The sequence below is a fragment of the Rhinoraja longicauda genome, chromosome 20 (genome assembly GCF_053455715.1).
Source record: "Rhinoraja longicauda isolate Sanriku21f chromosome 20, sRhiLon1.1, whole genome shotgun sequence".
Classification (NCBI taxonomy): domain Eukaryota; kingdom Metazoa; phylum Chordata; class Chondrichthyes; order Rajiformes; family Arhynchobatidae; genus Rhinoraja; species Rhinoraja longicauda.
In genome coordinates, this window is record NC_135972.1 from 24,719,321 (window position 1) to 24,738,626 (window position 19,306).

The window sequence follows — 19,306 nt, forward strand, 5'->3', positions numbered from 1 at the left end:
GTGTAGATAGTGTTAATATGCAGGGATCGCTGGTCGGCACCGACCCGGCAAAGGGCCTGTTTCTGCGCTGTATCTCTAAACTAAACTAATTTAATGTCTGAACTCAAGTGAAGAACACCCACTGTCAAAGATTTCCAATGTCTTGGAATCTCAGTTATGAATGAATTGATTTCCTGAGATGGCAACGAACATAAAGAACTTTGAACTGTCCAGATTCGGTCTACTTGACGGTGCGGGCAACTGAGTCAAGGTATGTAATGACGAAATTTAGATATGCTAGCCTCAAAAATACTGCGTAGTTCATCACTATGTAATTGGACTATCACTGGCCATGGCAGAGGAGGAATTTTAATCTCTACCCATTAACCAAATTTAGGAGTAGAAAGGAACTGCAGATGCTGGTATATACCGAAGATAGACACAAAGTGCTGGAGTAACTCAGCAGGTCAGGCAGCATCTCTGGAGAAAAAGGATGGGTGACCTTTTGAGTCGGGACCCTTCTTCAGACTGAGAGTAGAGTGGAGGGAACTGGACGTAACAAAAGGCCAGAACAAAGCAGGGCCCGGCAACAGATGACCAAGGAAGGACGAAGCCCATAATGGCCCATCGTTGACTGGGGAAGAGATGATAATGAAGGGATACAAGGATGCGAACAGGGAGGGAATACAAGGATTACTTGAAATAAATCAATGTTCAGACTGCTGGGTTGTAAACTGCCCAAGTGAAATATGAGGTGCTGTTCCTACAACTGACAGTGGAGAAGGCCCAGGACAGAAAAGTCAGATGGGAATGGGAAGGGGAGTAAAAATGTTTGGCCACTGGGACATCGCGTAAGCCAAGTCAACTGATCACAACCGTTCTGCGAAACAACGAATCTAATCTAGGTGTGGTTAGTTTTAAAATATTTAAAGTGGACCAACAGGACATATGGTGTAATGTTCACATTCTATGACAATGCAAATTTTGGCCTTTTTCTCCCCACCCTTGCAAATGTCACATAAGAGCCAGAAATCCACCAAATGCTTTGTGCAAATGGCCAAAAGGTGGATTTCTTCACTGAACAGAAACTTATTCCTGCAACTTCTCTGACATACAACCTTTCAGTGCTGAAAACAGACTCACTAAAATGGAATACTCCATTCCATTAATACTCATAGGTTTAAGGTGAGGGAGAAAAGATTGAATAGAAACTTGAGGGGTAACTTTTTGTACACAATATGGAACAAGCTGCCGGAGGAGGTATTTAAGGCAGGTACTACGGTAACAATTAAAAGATAATTGAACAGGTACATGGATAAGCCAGGATTAGAGGGTATGGGTAGGTAGTGTAGATGGGACATGTTGGTCGGCATGGGCAAGTTGGACCGAAGTCCCATTTCCACATTGTGTAACTCAATGATACTATTCAATGGAATATTCATATCATATCATATCATATACATACAGCCGGAAACAGGCCTTTTCGGCCCACCGCGCCGCCCAGCGATCCCCGTACATTAACACTATCCTACACCCACTAGGGACAATTTTTACATTTACCCAGCCAATTAACCTACATACCTGTACGTCTTTGGACGTCTTCTATTCAGAGTTATTATAGTCTGGTTACCACAAACCCCAATGAGTTCAGCAATCTGGTGGATTTAGGCACTGAGGCAGCAATGCACAATCCAACAATGCCTAAATAAATCAAGAATGAAAAGCCAAGCCAAGATCAGGAACATGTCAATTTTCATTAAAAATTTCAAGATGCTAGAGGAACTCAGCGGGCCAGGCAGCATCTGGGAAGATAGTAGACAGGCAGCGTTTAGGGTCAGTTCCCTTCTTCAATCTGACTCAAAACACCGCCTGCAGACACAAAATGCCGGAGTAACTCAGTGGGTCAGGCGGCCTCTCTGGAGAGAAGGAATGGAGGATGTTTCGGGTCGAGACCCTTCTTCAGACTGATGTTAGGGGAGGGGGCGGGACAAAACACCGCCTGTCCATTCTCTTTCCAGATGCTGCCAGATCCACCGAGTTCCTCCAGCACTTTTTGTTTTGCCTGAGATTCCAGCATCTGCAGTTCCTTGCGTCTTCTGTTTCTTTTGATTCTGCTTCTGAATGATGCCCTAAGCATTTATAAGCCAGTAAAACAAAACAAAACAAAACTCAATGTTGAGATATCAAACTGCTAATAAGATCATTCCAATTGAGGCATATTCTTAGGGGCACTCACGTTGTCCAAATGCAATGCTCAACACCTCCTCAAGAGGGGGTCATTGAGCCACAGGAACACGACTGCACAAAATAGACTATTGTACTCAGTTGGAACTGGGCATAGCATTGGCCAACAATCTACTTAATGCTAAAGATCATTTTTGTAAAGCTACATTGAGCAAGCACAGGTTTTTAAATATTTTTCCATACTTTTAGAAAACTAGTACAGCCAGTCCACAGGCTACAAAATGCTTATATTCCTAAGAACTGTCTGAAGCCGATTTCTCCATACGTCAGAAACGTTATTCTCCATACGTCAGGAACGTTATTCTCCATAGTTACCCACTGCATTCCGACCAAGAGAATTAGGGTCTTTCTGAACCAGAAACCTTGAGTGAACTGGAAGATTCACTCTCTGCTAAAGTCCCATCAGAGGCTTTCAAGAAGGGCGAGCCCATACTTTACAGGAACGTCAACCACATTCTCCTCATGGCGATGCCAAGAAAGATGCTAAAGGCTCAATTCAATCAGGCAGATGCTAGGCAACTGTGGCAACAGGGCCTGGACACTATCATGGTTACAAGGGGATACCAATGATGGTATCGGGGAGGGGAGGTGCAATCTCTACTGGATGAGTTCAATGCCTTTACAACTGCATTGATCTGGCAAACAATGTTCCACCTACGTGTGTCCGCCCCCCCTCAACCCCGTTGGCTATGTCCCATACATCTCCGTGATCCTAGATGGGTTTTGAAAGTAGTGCAATCAACTGGACAGTCTTGGGCGACATCTTCAATCTCTCATTTCAACAGTCGACTGTCCCCATCTGCTTCATGAAAACCTCCATCATTCCACTCTCCAAAGAAAGTAAAGTGATCTGCCTTAATGGCTTCAACCCAGTGGCTCTAACATCAACCACTTGGATGCCAACCCATTCTCCCCTTCTCCTTCCAAATATATTCCTTCCTCTGGCTTCACATTTCATACATGTTGCCTGATCTGCTGAGTTTGTCCAGCACTTTCTGTTTTGCCGAGTTCACTATTTCTTTTTTTATTGAAAATAAATCAACAATGTGGACATTCCATATATTGGAACTCATTGATCCAAAGACTTAACAACTGTTCTGATGAAAGATTTTTGACTTGAAACGTTACCGTTTCTCGTTCCACTGATGCCGCCTGACCTGCTGAGTGTTTCTAGCATTTTAATTCCGGTTCTGGCAACAGCAGTTTTCCTCCCACTATCATTTCATAATTATAATTTTAAAAAAAAATAAAAAATCCATAATTCTTTTGATCAACTAAATTGAAGTGACTGTGACACCTGAAAGCTAGATTGGTATTAGACGGCTGCAAAGAATACATTTTTAATTGGATTTGTAATGCAGACAAGCTGGAAAAATATTTACAAGATTGATTGCATTACCAATTATGCCTCTGCCCCATGGTCATCTGGCACAACTGACCCTGCATGAACCTTTTTGCACTTTACCTCGTTTCCTTTTTTTTCCCCCCCTCCTTTTGTTGTTTTTTGTTTTTGCCATGTTTTATTTATTTTATAGCATCAATATGGAAGTGGCATTCTTAATCTCGTTGTACTTGTACAATGACAATAAAGATATTGTATTGTATTAAAGATGAAACATTAAGTTTTAGATTGGTGGGATTTATAAAACAATATATACATTTTGGTTAAACGTTCTATGGCAGGAATGCAATTTTCATACTCGAGTCATGTAAAAACCTTCTTCCAAACGTGACAAATTTTGATGGAAAACTATGAAATTGCAGATGGTAGATTTTATTTTCATTTAACAATTGTAATTTAAAAAAATAAAACTTCCAGAATTCTTTTGATCAACTGCATTGAAGTGACAATCACACTTAGAAGCTGGAAACAAAATACAAAGAGATGGCGGAACTCAGTGGGCCAGGCAGCATCTGAGGAGGGAAATGGATAGCAGTACGGCGGCACAGTGGTAGAGTTGCTGCCTTACTGTGCCAGAGACCCGGGTTCGATCTTGACCACAGGTGCTCTCTGTATGGAGTTTGCACGTTCACCCTGTGACCTTGTGGGATTTCCCTGTGTGCTCCTGTTTCCTCCCACATTCCAATGGTGCATAGGCTTGTAGGTTCATTGGCTTTGTTAAAGATTGTAAATTGTCCCCAGTGTGTAGGATAGTGTTAACGTGTGAGATCACTGGTTGACGTGGACTTAGGATCTGAATCCGCGCTATATCTCTAAACCTAAACCAATCTGTGGGGGGAAAAGGACAGATGATGTTTCAGGTCATAACTGGAAATAGCCTCATTTTCTTGTTTGTACAAATAATGTTTTGGGAAAATTGCCATGAATCCTGAAGAGAGTTTCCGTTTAATCTATTAACTACAAAGACTGAGCTACAAATGGATAAAGAGATTCATCTGTATTTACCTGGCGTCCAGCATTAATGAAAGTGCCGCGAGGAGGCCACACCAGCAAGCACCGACCATCTCCTCCCAAACAGCTCGAGAAACTGAAGAAAAGATATGAACAGGGTGGAACTTTGCATTGGGTAACATTTTCAGGTGTTGAACTTTCCAGAGTTTTTCAAGTCATTTAGAGATTAAACTATTAATCAGAGAACCAGATAAAGTATTTTCTCAGACTCAATGGAACAAGTGGCCTTCGTTTACTTTGTACTCTTCTATGGTTTTGAGCAGGCTTCCTAGACCAATAAAGGAAAGTATTGCGATTATATTTGTGAAAAGATTAATAGAAAGATAATGGACTGCCACATGATTTAAATATTGAATGAAAAATAATTTGGTTTACTCTTCCCTTCAAAAGATCTCAATTTCCTCATTGTAAAATTCCTCCTGGTAACTAAGTAAGAATGTCATTTGTACATGTGATACAACTCTAATACGACACAGAAACAGGCCTTTCAGTTCAACTCTTCCACGACAACAAAGATGCATTCTTGAGCGCGTGCCATTTGGCTCATATCCCTCTGAACCTTTCCAATCCATGAACTTGTCCAAATGTGCTTCAAATGTTGACCGTTTGATTTAGGAGGTGCAAGCAGGCAGCAAGTGTTCACTCAACACTGATGCAGTGCAAGTGTTCACTTCTTCTTGCGTTTGAGGCAGCAGAAGTTATGTAACGCCCTCCAGGCGCTGTGGCCAGTGCAATGTGCAGAGGGTCGCTGCATTACAGGAGAAAGGGTGACGAGATGACAGGCGTTGAGGTCCCAGTTGCTGTGAATCCTGGGCGAGGTGGTGCAAAGGATGTTTAGTGTCCGATGGGGCCTTGCACACAAGCCTATGAGTGAAGAACTCTCTGCGAAGCTTGGCGGGTGCGATACCTGCGAGCACCGGCAGGAGATGCGTCGGAGTAGGGCGTAGGCAGCCAGCGATGATCCGCATGGTGTCGTTGAGGGTGGCGTCTAGCTTGCTGGTATGAGCGCTGCGGCACCATGCTGGGGCGGCGTACTCAGCGGCGCTGTACACGAGTGCAAGAGCACTGGTTCGAAGAGTAGATGTCCTGGCGCCCCATGACGATCCGGCCAAGCATCGCAGGAGGTTGTTCCGTGCCGAGACTTTAGCACGGAGAGCTTCAAGGTGTTGCTTGTAGGTCAGCTACCGATCTAGTTTCACCCCGGGGTATGTAGGAAATGGATTGTACGGTAGGGGTGACCCATTGAGGGTGACTGTTAGCTGGCGTTGAGCTTCCTTGTTGTTCAGGGGAAAGGCCGTTGTGGTGGTTTTTGCCATAATCAGTTAGTCTCCAGGTCTTAAGGTAGCCCGCGACAAGTTCCATATATCCAGTGGCGCAGCGGTAGAGTTGGTGCCTTACAGTGCCAGAGACCCTGGTTCGATCCTGACTTCGGGTACTTTCTGCACAGAGTTCGTACGTTCTCCCTGTATAAACCTGTGGATTTTCTCCATCTGCTGCAGTTTCCTCCTACACTCCAAAGATGTACAGGTTTATATGTTAATTGGCTTCAGTAAAAAATATTAATTGTTCCTAGTGTGGAGGAAAGTGCTCGCGTACGGGGTGATCGTTGGATGGCATGGACTCGGTGGGCTGAAGGGCCTGTTTCTGTGCTGTATCTCTAAAGACTAAAGCATAACTTGGGAGCTCATAACTTACACATAACCTGTGAGATCACTCGTCTGTGAATTGCACTTACGCATTCGCTTAAGGCTCCATGTTTTTAAAGACACAAATGGCAATCAATTGCTTCACCTGCCAACTGTTTCCTTTCACTTCAAGGGTAAAACAAAGTGGTCTGCTGTAACCGTGCAAACCATGATGCCACACCACAAAAGCGTGTAGTATCTGATAATAGCTGTAGTGATAACAAACAGGAGGTGAATGGGTGAAGACAATGAGAAAGTTTAATGCTAAATAACGTCCCTGCTATTGTTTCTCTCTGCTGACGATACATCTGGTAAGACAAGCTGATTATCACTAACTCTTTGTCCATACATAACTATTGCAATTTACTTAAAAGGCAAAATGGCCTACATATTTGGCCAATTACAGAATAGGGTAAGTTTCCCTGCAAACTTATATATTCTAAAATTCTATATTCAAATATGCTATAAATGACAGCGTTATAACAGCAGTAACTAGTGGGGTACCGCAAGGCTCGGTGCTGGGACCGCAGCTATTTACAATATACATTAATGACTTGGATGAAGGAATTAAAAGTACCATTAGCAAATTTGCAGATGATACAAAGCTGGGTGGCAGTGTGAACTGTGAGGAAGATGCTATGAGGTTGCAGGGTGACTTGGACAGGTTGTGTGAGTGGGCGGATGCATGGCAGATGCAGTTTAATGTGGATAAGTGTGAGGTTATCCACTTTGGTGGTAAGAATAGGAAGGCAGAGTATTATCTGAATGGTGTCAAGTTAGGAAAAGGGGACGTACAATGAGATCTGGGTGTCCTTGTGCATCAGTCACTGAATGGAAGCATGCAGGTACAGCAGGCAGTGGAGAAAGCCAATGGAATGTTGGCCTTCATAACAAGGGGAGTTGAGTATAGGAGCAAAGAGGTCCTTCTGCAGTTGTACAGGGCCCTAGTGAGATCGCACCTGGAGTAGTGTGTGCAGTTTTGGTCTCCAAATTTGAGGAAGGATATTCTTGCTATTGAGAGCATGCAGCGTAGGTTTACTAGGTTAATTCCCGGAATGGCGGGACTGTCATATGTTGAAAGACTGGAGTGACTAGGCTTGCATACACTGGAATTTAGAAGGATGAGAGGGGATCTTATCGAAAAGTATAAGGTTATTAAGGAGTTGGACCAGTTAGAGGCAGGAAACATATTCCCAATGTTGGGGGAGTCCAGAACAAGGGGCCACAGTTTAAGAATAAGGGATAGGCCATTTAGAACTGAGATGAGGAAAAACGTTTTCAGTCAGAGAGTTGTGAATCTGTGGAATTCTCTGCCTCAGAAGGCAGTGGAGGCCAATTCTCTGAATGCATTCGAGAGAGCTGGATAGAGCTCTTAAGGATAGCGGAGTCAGGGGGTATGGGGAGAAGGCAGGAACGGGGTACTGATTGAGAATGATCAGCCATGATCACATTGAAGGGCCAAATGGCCTCCTCCTGCACCTATTGTCTATAAACTAAAGGGAACCATTAATACATCCAAGAAGCAACACTAGCTAAAATTAAATGCTTAACATACATCATAACCAAAACAGGAATAAAGGGTGGCACTGTGACGCAGCTGGCAGATCGCTGCTTTACAGTGCCGGAGTCCCAGGTTCGACCCTGACCTCAGGCGCTCTCTGTGTGGAGTTTGCACAATCTCTGTGACCACATTTGTGTTTACTCCGGGATGCTCCAGTTTCCTCCCACATCCCAAAGACTTGCAGGTTTGGAGGTTAATTGGCCTCTGTAAATTGTCCCTAATGTGTTGGGGGTAGAGAAAGTGGGATAACAGAGAACTAGTTTGCACGGGTGATGGATAGTTGGAGTGACTCAGGTGGGCTAAAGGACACGTTTCCATGCTGTATCTCTAAACTAAATTTTGCTGCAGTAATCACTATCCAAATATTACGGCAGATAACTATCTAAAAATACGAGTGCTAAATCCACAACGCACAATCTAACAGGTACGCCCTTCATCTTTCTGTAATATAGTTAATAACTATGTAGATTATTGTCGCTTTTATGTAACGATCTAGATAGCGGAAACTCACTCATGGTGGACAGCAATTTGAATTATTCAATGAACCCAATTGATTATCCAATTAATTTCAGATTCCTACTTTTGCCACACAGCTCTATAAATTTTCAATTTTATCCAATTTTCTCTTTAGGAGTTTTCCAGGCTGCAAACAATTCATTCCAGATCACATCTGTGTTAAATGATGTTTCCTCATGTAGTTTTTTAATCTTTTGCCAAACAGTTTACATATATCCTTTGATTACTGATCCTTTTGCATGAGAAAGTTTTTAAAACTTCCTCTACTGAAACCATTCAGAATTTTGAATGAGTTATTACAACTCGTGACACTGCAACTCGTCTCTTCCTATAAAAATGTCTGTGCCGAATATGATGCCATGATAAACTAATCTCATCTGCCTGCAGGTAATCCAAACCCTTCCATTCCTTGCTTATCCATGTGCTTATCCTAAAGCCCCTATAGATTTAAAACCGAGTTATTTATAACTATGAGTTAATAATTCTGCTACATCGATAATAGAATGCATATACTTTTATACCCAGAGTTGGGGAATCACGAAACAGAGGCCACGGGTTTGAGGTGAGATTGGAACCAGAGGGGCAACTTTTTCCATAGAGAAGATGGTGGGTATAATGGAATGAGCTGCCAGAGGAGGTAGTTGAGGCAGGTACAATAACAACATTGAAAAAGATATTTGGGATACATACATAGATAGGAAAGGTATACAGGGATATGAGCCAAACGTGGGCAGGTGGGAGTGGTGCAGTTGAGGCATCTTGGTCGGCTTGGGCAAGTTGGGTTGAAGGGCTTGTTTCCGTGCTGAGTAACTTTATGACTTGTTTCTTTCTACTCCAGAGGGAAAACAGTTTACAAAGTAACGAGTGTTAAGTTGACAATTAAATAGGAGATTTGGCATTTAAAACCAAGATTATTACCATTTTCTTCAGTCACTGATGGCTTCTCCTGCTTGGTTTCTGGCTTGGCAGCAGCAGCTTTGCGCTCTAACTCTGCCTCAATCATGGCGGTAATACCTCGAACCAGGTCCAGAAGACAACTGAATGCCACGGACATGGCATAGCCATCAGGAATTGTAGGTGGTTCCACTTTGTCCAGTGATTCGAGGCTAAATTGCAGATACAATTTTATTTTAACGTGTATAACTGCAGTACTTTAACGTGTATAACTGCAGTACTTTTGTCAGGATAATATCCTTACTGTGTCGGAAATAAGTATTTACCACGTTGATGCAATTTGGTCCAAATATAGTAGTTTCAGGCATTTTTTGGCACACTTTACTTGTGCTATTGAGGAGTGACTCTCACTGCGTTACAATTCAATCAATTAAGTCCTCCGGCAGCTCACTCCCATGAATACCTTTGACACCAATGTGAAGAGTGGATGTTGACAACTGAATCCTCCCTGTCCTTGGATAATGCTCACAAGAATCTTTTGATTTGGGGTAAATGCCACTAAATTGCATTGTAACATTTAAAATGACATTGTTCCACAAAGATTGACCATTCCTGCATTACAACTTGCCAAACATTTATGTTTATATGTGCTACAATGCAGCATTATTTTGCTCAGGTCACAATTTGCCAAATGTTTCAAGAAATCTTGGAAATTCTTTGAAAGTGGTGTCACGGGTAGCTAGAGTGGTAAAAAAAAAGCTGAAGAACTTGGGAAGTCATTTTGTTGTTATACAAGACGTTGGTGAGGCCACATTCAGAGCATTGCGTTCCGTTTTGGGCACCATGTTACAGGAAAGATGTTGTCAAGCTGAAAAGAGTGCAGAGAAGATTTATGAGGATGAGGATTCAATGGTCTGAGTTATAAGGAGAGGTTGAGACTTTACTCCTTGGAATACAGGAGCATGAGGAATGATCTTATCGAGGTGTACAAAATCATGAGAGGAATAGATTGGCTAAACGTACAGATTCTCTTGCCCAGAGTTGGGGAAATCGAGAACCAGAGGACAGAGGCTTAAGGTAAGGGGGAAAGAGTTAATAGGAACCCGTGGGTGACTTTTTCTTTTACACAAAGGGTAGTGTGTGGATGGAATGAGCTGCCGGAGGAGGTAGTTGAGGCAACATTTAAGACACATTTAGACAGGTATAAATAGGATAGGTTTAGAGGGATACTAAACCCATTGGGCCCAAACCTCTCCTGCATTGGTGCAGCACCATCTCCTCCCCCCCCTCCCCCTCCATTCCCCCCTCCCCTTCCCACCTGCCCCTCCCCCCACTCCATCCCCCACAACCCCCTTATCCTTCCTCCTCCCCTCCCCAGGATATAGATTTAAACTTTAAAATGTGAATAACTTTAAAAATAGAACACCAATTTCAATGAAACTTCTTCCATTAGCACCAAAGGAATGACAGTGAGTAAGGCGCGCCTAAAATTGTCGTGCTATCGCGTACCGTTTTGGCTGTAGTTGAGGAACAAACGAACAAGAGTATGTGGATGAGCCAAAAGCAGACATGTGGGACTAGTGTAGATGGGGTATGTTGGTCAGCATAAGCAAGTTGGGCCAAAGGGCCTGTGCCAATGCTGTATGACGCTCCATTCAGATTCTCAAATTTGGGAGATGCTTCAGAGGTGCTTTAAAGGATTGAATTGTTTATTTACATTTATTTATTGTTTATTTATTTACATTTGTCCAGATGAATCGACGTCAGAACACGTTTCTTAAATTTCTTTTAAGAACAGATGGCCACTGGCCCTCTACCAAATTGCATCAGACTTGGTCTTGAATCAGTTTGGTAAATCCTTTCAAATAAAATAATTGAAAATTATACAGAGCAACTGAAAATGTTATTATAAATATAAAAGTTAAAATAAATAAAATTTCAGATATTATTCCCAGAATATTAATTTCTCTTATTTTGTGGTTTTCCAACACGACCAAATATCCCCAACATGCTTTTCTATAAAACCTATCCCACATCGACCTGTCTCCCTGAAGTCTCTGGAAGTCACTGCGTTATTGGATTTGCACTCACTAGCCTGCTTTAGAAGAGCCTTGGACAGGGATGTTCAGAATTGGTATCCATGTGCCTCTGTACTCAAAAGCCGGCTGTGGGGTGAATCCGACTGTGGCACCCAGCCCTGTCCCATTCTGAGCTGAAGCAGGGCCACCAATTCCACTCACGCCTGCACAAAACAATAAGATTACATTTAGTGAGTAGACACTAACAAAGACAAATTTACTCAAAAAACGGACCAACATTCTTTGCTCATTTATTAAAAGGTGTGTTTTCATTCCATCGTTGGTCCCTTTCCTAGAATATAACTTTTCTACGTCAAAATAATGCAAATGTTGAAATCTGGAATAAAGCAAAAATGCTGGAAATACTTTCAGACCAACACAAAATGTTCTATCTGAACCATTAAAACTGATTCTCTCTCTGTAGCTGCTGAGTGTTTCCACTCCAAATCATTACATTTTAAATTGTGAGGCTCACTTTGTTCACTTCTTTGAAGTGTAGATGAAATTATTACATTTCATGCACATGAACAATCCATGCATTAATGAACATTAGGTTCCACTGGAGGAGGCCCATTAAAGAAAGGTCAGACTGGGAATGGGAGGGGGAGTTGAAGTGCTCGGCCACCGGGAGATCCGATTGGTTAATGCGGACGAGCGCAGGTGTTGAGCGAAGCGATCGCCGAGCCTGCGTTTGTTTTCGTCGATGTAAATAAGTTGACATCTGGAGCAGCGGATGCAATAGATGAGGTTGGAGGAGGTGCAGGTGAACCTCTGTCTCACCTGGAAAGACTGTTTGGGTCCTTGGATGGAGTTGAGGGGGGAGGTAAAGGGACAGGTGTTGCATCTCGCGTGGTTGCTGGGGAAAGTGCCCGGGGATGGGGTGGTTTGGGTAGGAAGGGACGAGTGGACCAGGGAGTTACGGAGGGAACGGTCTCTGCGGAACGCAGAAAGGGGAGGGGATGGGAAGATATGGCCAGTGGTGGGGTCCCGTTGTAGGTGATGGAAATGTTGGCGGATGATTTGTTGGATCCGCTGGCTGGTGGGGTGGAAGGTGAGAACGAGGGGGATTCTGTCCTTGTTACGAGTGGGGGGAGGGGGAGCAAGAGTGGAGCTGCGGGATGTAGAAGAGACCCTAGTGAGAGCCTCATCTATAATGGAAGAGGGGAAGCCCCGTTTCCTGAAGAATGAGGACATCTCTGATGCCCTAGTGTGAAACACCTCATCCCGGGCGCAGATGCGGCGTAGACGGAGGAATTGGGAGTAGGGGATAGACTTTTTGCAGGGAACCGGGTGGGAAGAAGTGTAGTCCAGATAGCTGTGCGAGTCAGTGGGTTTCCTTCTCTCCTGAGATGCTGCCTGACCTGCTGAGTTACTCCAGCATTTTGTGAATAAATACCGTTGATTTGTACCAGCATCTGCAGTTATTTTCTTACACTAGGTTATCTAAGGCTTTAATCAAAGAAAAAAAACCATATCGGTGGCACGGTGGCGGTAGAGTTGCTGCCTTACAGCGCCAGAAACATGGGTTCAATCCTGATTATGGGTACTGTCTGTACTGAGTTAGTACATTCTCCTCGTGACCGCGTGGGTTTTCTCACGGTGCTCCGGTTTCCTGCCACACTCCAAGGAGGTGCAGGTTTGAAGGTTAATTTGCTTCTGTAAACATTGTAAATCGCCCTAGTGCGTAGCGTAGTGCTGGCGAACGGGGATCGCTGGTCGGCACAGACTCGGTGGGCCGAAAGGCCTGTTTCCGCACTGTATCTCCAAACTAAACTCTGCAGGTCAGGCAGCATCCCTGGAGAACATGGACAGCTGCCCTTGTTTTTTAATTTTAATCTAAGAAAGCTGGATCAGATGCATAAGAGGTGCCCTAGTTTCTCATGAATTGAAGGAAACGGCACATAAAACTGTGAAACAGACTTCAAAAACAAATTTTGCCTGGAGGACATAATGAATTTGCAGAAAATCCTGTTATTGCAAGCAGTTGTTTATATACATGATTTGAAAGTTTCCACCATGTGCATGTTATTGGTGTAAAGATCTAAGGAATGGTTCTTTGTGCCTATGTTACTGGGCCATTAAACTAGATTTGGGAAAATTAAATAGAGAAAAGTTCAAATCCCAGCAAGAGAGCTGGGGAATTTAAAGTTTTAATTAAATAAAGCTGGAATCAGCATCAGTCTTGGTATTGGTAATACTCTTCATGAAACTACCAGATTGTCATAAAATTCTACCTGGTTCACTTCATGGACCTTTTGGAAATAGAAGGTGGTGGGAACACTCAGCAGATCAGGCAGCATCCACAGAGAGAGAGAGAAACAGTGTTAATATTTCAGGTCAACAACCTTCCAGTAGAGAAAATCATCAACCTCAAATGTTGACTGTTTTCCTCACTTTAGACTTTCAGCGCGGAAATGGGTTCCTCGGCCCACTTTCGCCCATATCCCTCGCCAACCAGCAATCATCCTGTAAGTTATCACAATCCTACACACTAGGGACAATTTACAATTTTTTTAAACAAAGCCAATTAACCTACAAACCTGTATGTCTTTGGAGTGTGAGAGGAAACCGGAGCACCCAGAGAAAACCCACATGGTCACAGGGAGAGCATACAAAGTACGTACAGACAGTACCTGTAGTCAGGATTGAACCGGGGTCTCTGCCACTGTAAGGCAGCAACAATACCGCTGCGCCACTGTGCCACTTTCCCTACCAAAGCCTGAGTTAGTTCAACTGAGCAAACTAATCACGTTCAGAGATATTAAAGACTAGACTGGACTAGACCCTCAAAACCTTTTCAGCCCCCTTCGTTCGCCTTCCCCCTTCCACCTATATCCCTCCCATTCACTTTACATTTCACTCCTCCACTCCTTATCTGACACCATTTAACCTCTTTCTCATCTCTGGTCCTTGTCACTTACTCTACCTATCTGCTAATTTAATCCCCACACAATTGCATCCACCTACCACTTGCCAAGCTTAGTCCTGCCCCAAAATTCCCCCTACTATGATCAGTCTGAAGAAGGGTCCTAACCCGAAGCATCGCCTGTCCATTCCCTCCATGCATGCCGCCTGACCCGCTAAGTTACTCCAGCACTGTGCTTTGTTATGGACTGGTAATAAATGTTGCCTGTGCCAATTTCCCTCAACTGCATGAATTACTTTAATCCCAATGATTCCAGAGGCAATAAAACAATATTAACTCGTGTAAGATCTCACCCCCCCCCAGAAATTCCTAGTACAATTTTTGAACCACATTCCCAAATCATCTGAAAGAACATACTTGTTTTCAATCCTCTCATCTGAAAGCCTTAGAAGACACCATGTACAGAGTTTCACCATAATACTCTCTGTTGGTCCAGCCATTAATTTAAACGTCATTTTAGGTGGAATATAAATCAGCTGCCACAGTGGAGCTCTCTGTGTGCAAGTATAGACCTGTGATATGTGAGCTAAAATTATGTTTAATCAATTCTATAAATTACTGAAAGACTGCTGTGTATGGTTGGTTGGCATATTCTGCAAAAATTAGCAAAATGCAAATCGTTATGTCTCTCCCAGTAGATGTTTTTTTGGATTTGAAAACTGTTTTACAGTGCAGTAAATGAGAACAGTGTGAATAGAACTGCAGAGTAGCTGGATAAAAGGCTCATTGTGTCTACTCTGGATCAGCTCCCACTGACAATCCTCTTGTTAAACAGTGACTAGCTGAATGCAATGATTTAGTATTGCAGCACAAAGTGGCACAACATTAGTTAATTGTTGTTTAATGTTTGTCTATCATACCAGTAACAAAATAAATTCATGTAAATTAAGCTTTGTACCTATACCCCATGTTCAAACGCCCATGTTAGCTGCCACGGTGGCGCAGCGGTACATTTGCTGCCTGACAGCGCTTGCAACGCCAGAGACCCGGGTTCGATCCTGAATATGGGTGCTGTCTGAACGGAATTTGTACGTTCTTCCCGGGACCGTGTGGGTTTTCTCCGAGATCCTTGGTTTCCTCCCACACTCCAAAGACATACAGGTTTGTAGGTTAATTGGCTTGGTATAAGTGCAAATTGGCACTTGTGTGTGTAGGATAGTGTTAATGTGCGGGGATCGCACTTTTGTAGGTTAATTGGCTTCTATAAATTGTCCTTAGTATGTAGTAGTGAATGTGAAATAACATAGAACACGTGTGAACAGGTGATCGGTGGTCAGTGTGGACTGGGTGGGCCGAAGGGCCTGTTTCCATGACGAGTCTCTAAACTAAACTCTCCACTCTTAGTCCTGATGCAGGGGTTTGAACCAAAACATCGACAATTCCTTTCCACAGATGCCAGCTGAGCACCTCCTGCAGATTGCTCCAGATTCCAGCATTTCCAATGCCCTTCCCCTACAATTGAGTTCTTCTGGCTTCTATTTGTAGATTGTAGTCACTGGAGTGAAGGTCAAGTTTGGCAAGGTTGGAGGAAACTCTAGATGACAAGAGATACTGAGGCTCTGGTTATCTGACAGGAGTTGGCATGGGTTAGGTACATGTAACTGGGATCAAGTGAATCCTTGAAGGATTACAAAATATGTGAAGCTTGCATCTACATTATAAATACTTTGGAGGAGATGTTTTAAACGAAGCACTCACAGTAAAGCGCCTCAGGAAAGGTCTCCATACCTGTCTGTGCATTTGCAATTGGGTTGCTTCCAGTGGGAATAATAAAGAGCGATTGTATAAAAGATCCCAATGCATTCACAATATCTCTGAAAACCTTTGTTGAGTGTGGCTTCATATCATACGACTGGCAGAAAGACCTGCAAAAGCAAGCAGACACATTTCAGGCTTCAAATACCATGAGACTCAACATTTTCAGATATGGAGACATGTTGCAATTTATAGTACTTTGTGTTACTGTGCAAATAGAGAAAAATATTCCAAAAATAATTTAGAGAAGTAGTGCAGTTTTGAAGCCTCAATCAAAAAGAGGAAATACACAGCCATACGTATGATTTTGTGTAGGAAGGAACTGCAGATGCTGGTTAAAAAAGACAAAATGCTGGAGTACAGGCAACATCTCTGGATAGAAGGAATGGGTGATGTTTCAGGTCGAGACCCTTCTTCAGACTGTAGAAAATGTAGATTAGATCATTGTTAGCTAGGGGAAGGTGACAACGAAGCATACAAAGATAAAATGATAAAATTTAATCAGGACAGTCAGACTGGTTAGAGAACTAGGATGGGGAAGGATGAAGAGAGAGTGAGAGGTAAAGCAAGGGTTACTTGAAGTCAGAGAAATCAATATTCATATCGCTGGTATGAATTCCCTTCCCTCCACAATTGAGTCCATCTGGCTTCTATTTGTAGGCTGGCAGGGGAGTAGGGAACCCTAGATCATAAGAGATACTGAGGCTCTGGTCAGAAGAAAGTAGGCAGCATGGATTAGGTACGTGTAACTGGGATCAAATGAATCCCTGAAGGATTTACAGGAGATGTAATAATATTTGAGGAGGAAATTAGGAGGGTAAAAATGAAGCATGAGATATACTTTGACTGAGAAGATTAAAAGGAGAATCCAAAGATGTTTCACAAATTTGATTGAGATTTTTGAAGAAGCAAATCAGGAGAGTCGATGAGCGCAGGGCAGTAGAAAAAGTTGCAGGAATGACAAATGGAGTTTAATTCAGATAAAGGTGAGGTGTTACATTTTGGGAAGTCTAAATAAGGTAGGACATTTAAAGACCAGGAGAGCCCTGGGTAGTGCTGTTGAACAGAGAAAACTAGGAGTACAAGTACATACAATAGTTCCCTGAAAGTGATGTCACAGGTAGACACTGTGGTGAAGGCAGCTTATGGCATGCTGGCATTCAGTAAGGGCATTGAGTAAAGTTGGGACATTATGTTGCAGTTGTCTAAGACGTTGGGGAGGCTCAAGGAGTATAGTGTTCAGTTTTGGTCACCCTGCTATAAGGAGGATGTCATTACGCTGGAAAGAATACAGAAAAGATTTGAGGATGTTGCAGGAGTTGAGGGATTGAGTTATAGGGAGAGGTTGGGTAGGCTAGGACTTTATTCCTTGGAGAGCGAGAGATGATCTTCTAGAGATGTATAAAATCATGAGATGATATAGAGTGAATGCACACAGCCATTTTCTCCAGAATTGGGGAGTCAAGAACTAGATGGCAGAGGTTTTAGGTGAGAGGGGAAAGATTTAATTGGAAGCTGAGGGGACAACTTTGTTTTTCGTTTACACAGAGGGCGGTACATGTGTGGAATGAACTGCCGGAGATGGTGGTCATGTACAATAATATCTAAAAGACATTTGGACAGCAACATGGATAGGAAAGGTTGAGAGGGATATTCGTCAAATGCAGGCAAATGGGACTAGCTTAGATGAACATCATGGTCTGCATGGATGAATTGGGCCAAAGGCCTTATTTCCATTCTGTACGACTCTATTTGTATTTTGCAAGACCATAAGTAACACGACTGCACTCTGCCAAATCAGTTAATTAACCTTTCAGGGCAACAGCCTTTCCCACCCTCAAACTTATATAAAGCAGTTATAAAACAATTCAATTAACAAATTAGTTGAATGTACTAATGCTTTGAAATTTTGCTAGTTTAGTACAGCTTTTTATTACTTCTGAATTCTGAGAAAGCCTAAGTATTGAACTAATGTCAACAAAATAGTTTGGGGATTAAATATCTTCTTTAACAAATTGAAATGGATCATAAATGTCCGTTTCGCACAGGCAGAAATAAGCTTAAATCATGCAACTTTGTTTTAGCAGACTATTTAATTTTTAGGCAAGTAATTTAACTGTGAAACATCAAAAAAGTCGTTTGGAAAATGTTACAGGAGGATTACCGAAGTAGTTGGGGCTGTACACAAAGTCTGTGAATGCATTCCACAGCAACTGCTCGAAGCCACTGTGGTTTATCACCATCCAAAAACTTCACCAGCAAAGACAAAAATATCTCACACTCTGTTACCTGTGAAACACAGAAGGGCAATGAATGAATTAATTAATAAGTTTATTGGCCAAGTATGTACACATAAAAGGAATGTGCCTTGGTGCTAGATTAGCAGCACAGAACTGAGCAACCAAATAGGGAAGCAAAGCATTTCTGTACCAGCTGTAACCCAAAAAAACAATTTATTTTTGATGATACAGAAATGATTTATTCAAAGGATTATAAATCTTTGGATTAATCTACAAAATACAACTGCGATGCAAGAGTTAGGGTATTACTGCAAAAAGAATACTGAAGGTCCAGGACAACGGTTCTCAACCCACCTTCCTCCCCCACTTCTTCTTAGTCCCAATTTGCCGCCTAATTGCCAAGTGGTCACAGGGAAAATGTGCAAACTCTGGACAGACAGCACCTGTAGTCAGGATCGAACCCATGTTTCTGGCGCTGTAAGGCAGCAACTCTACCGCAGTGCCACAGTGCCGCCACTAATGTTAACTGGTGACACATTAATGAGACATCAATTAGCCCATTTACAATTTTAACATTAAAGGACTTTAACAAAACATACAAAATCTGCTTAAATATATTTTTAGGTGTAGAATGGGCACAATTGTAAATATGAATGTAGGGTTGACCAAAGCAGACACAAATCATTATTGGAAAACTTTTAAAGACTTAAAATAGGCAGGAAAAAAAATTACTATCTTACCAGAAGACCATAGAAATGCTTGATTAAAACAGACACCACTCGTAGAAGACGCATACAGATGGGAAAATAAGGTTTCTCCACAGGAGTTGGGGAAGATGGAGTATTCGTACCCTGTCTGAACTTGATATTGGGCGAAAACAGCTTGATGACCAAAGGACACACTCTTTCCTTCAGAAGGAAACTGAACTCTTGGTGCTGTAGAGGAAGGAAAACAAATCTAAAATCATTCAAGGTGGCATTATCAAAACAAAATCTAGATGGTAAGTTCATAGGTT

At 42.6% G+C, this 19,306-nt stretch overlaps 1 protein-coding gene across 3 annotated transcripts in view; it reads right to left on the bottom strand.

The window, feature by feature from the left end:
* Nucleotides 1-19,306, bottom strand: part of mon2 (MON2 homolog, regulator of endosome-to-Golgi trafficking) — a 103,012-nt gene that overhangs the window by 42,630 nt on the left and 41,076 nt on the right. For all 3 annotated transcript variants that reach the window (XM_078417264.1, XM_078417263.1, XM_078417265.1), the window contains exons 8-13: nt 19,032-19,226; nt 18,216-18,340; nt 16,025-16,161; nt 11,384-11,534; nt 9,317-9,504; nt 4,631-4,712 (exon numbers count right to left, since the gene is read on the bottom strand). In XM_078417264.1, coding sequence (XP_078273390.1) covers nt 4,631-4,712; nt 9,317-9,504; nt 11,384-11,534; nt 16,025-16,161; nt 18,216-18,340; nt 19,032-19,226 — 878 coding nt within the window. The remainder of the gene's footprint in view (nt 1-4,630; nt 4,713-9,316; nt 9,505-11,383; nt 11,535-16,024; nt 16,162-18,215; nt 18,341-19,031; nt 19,227-19,306) is intronic.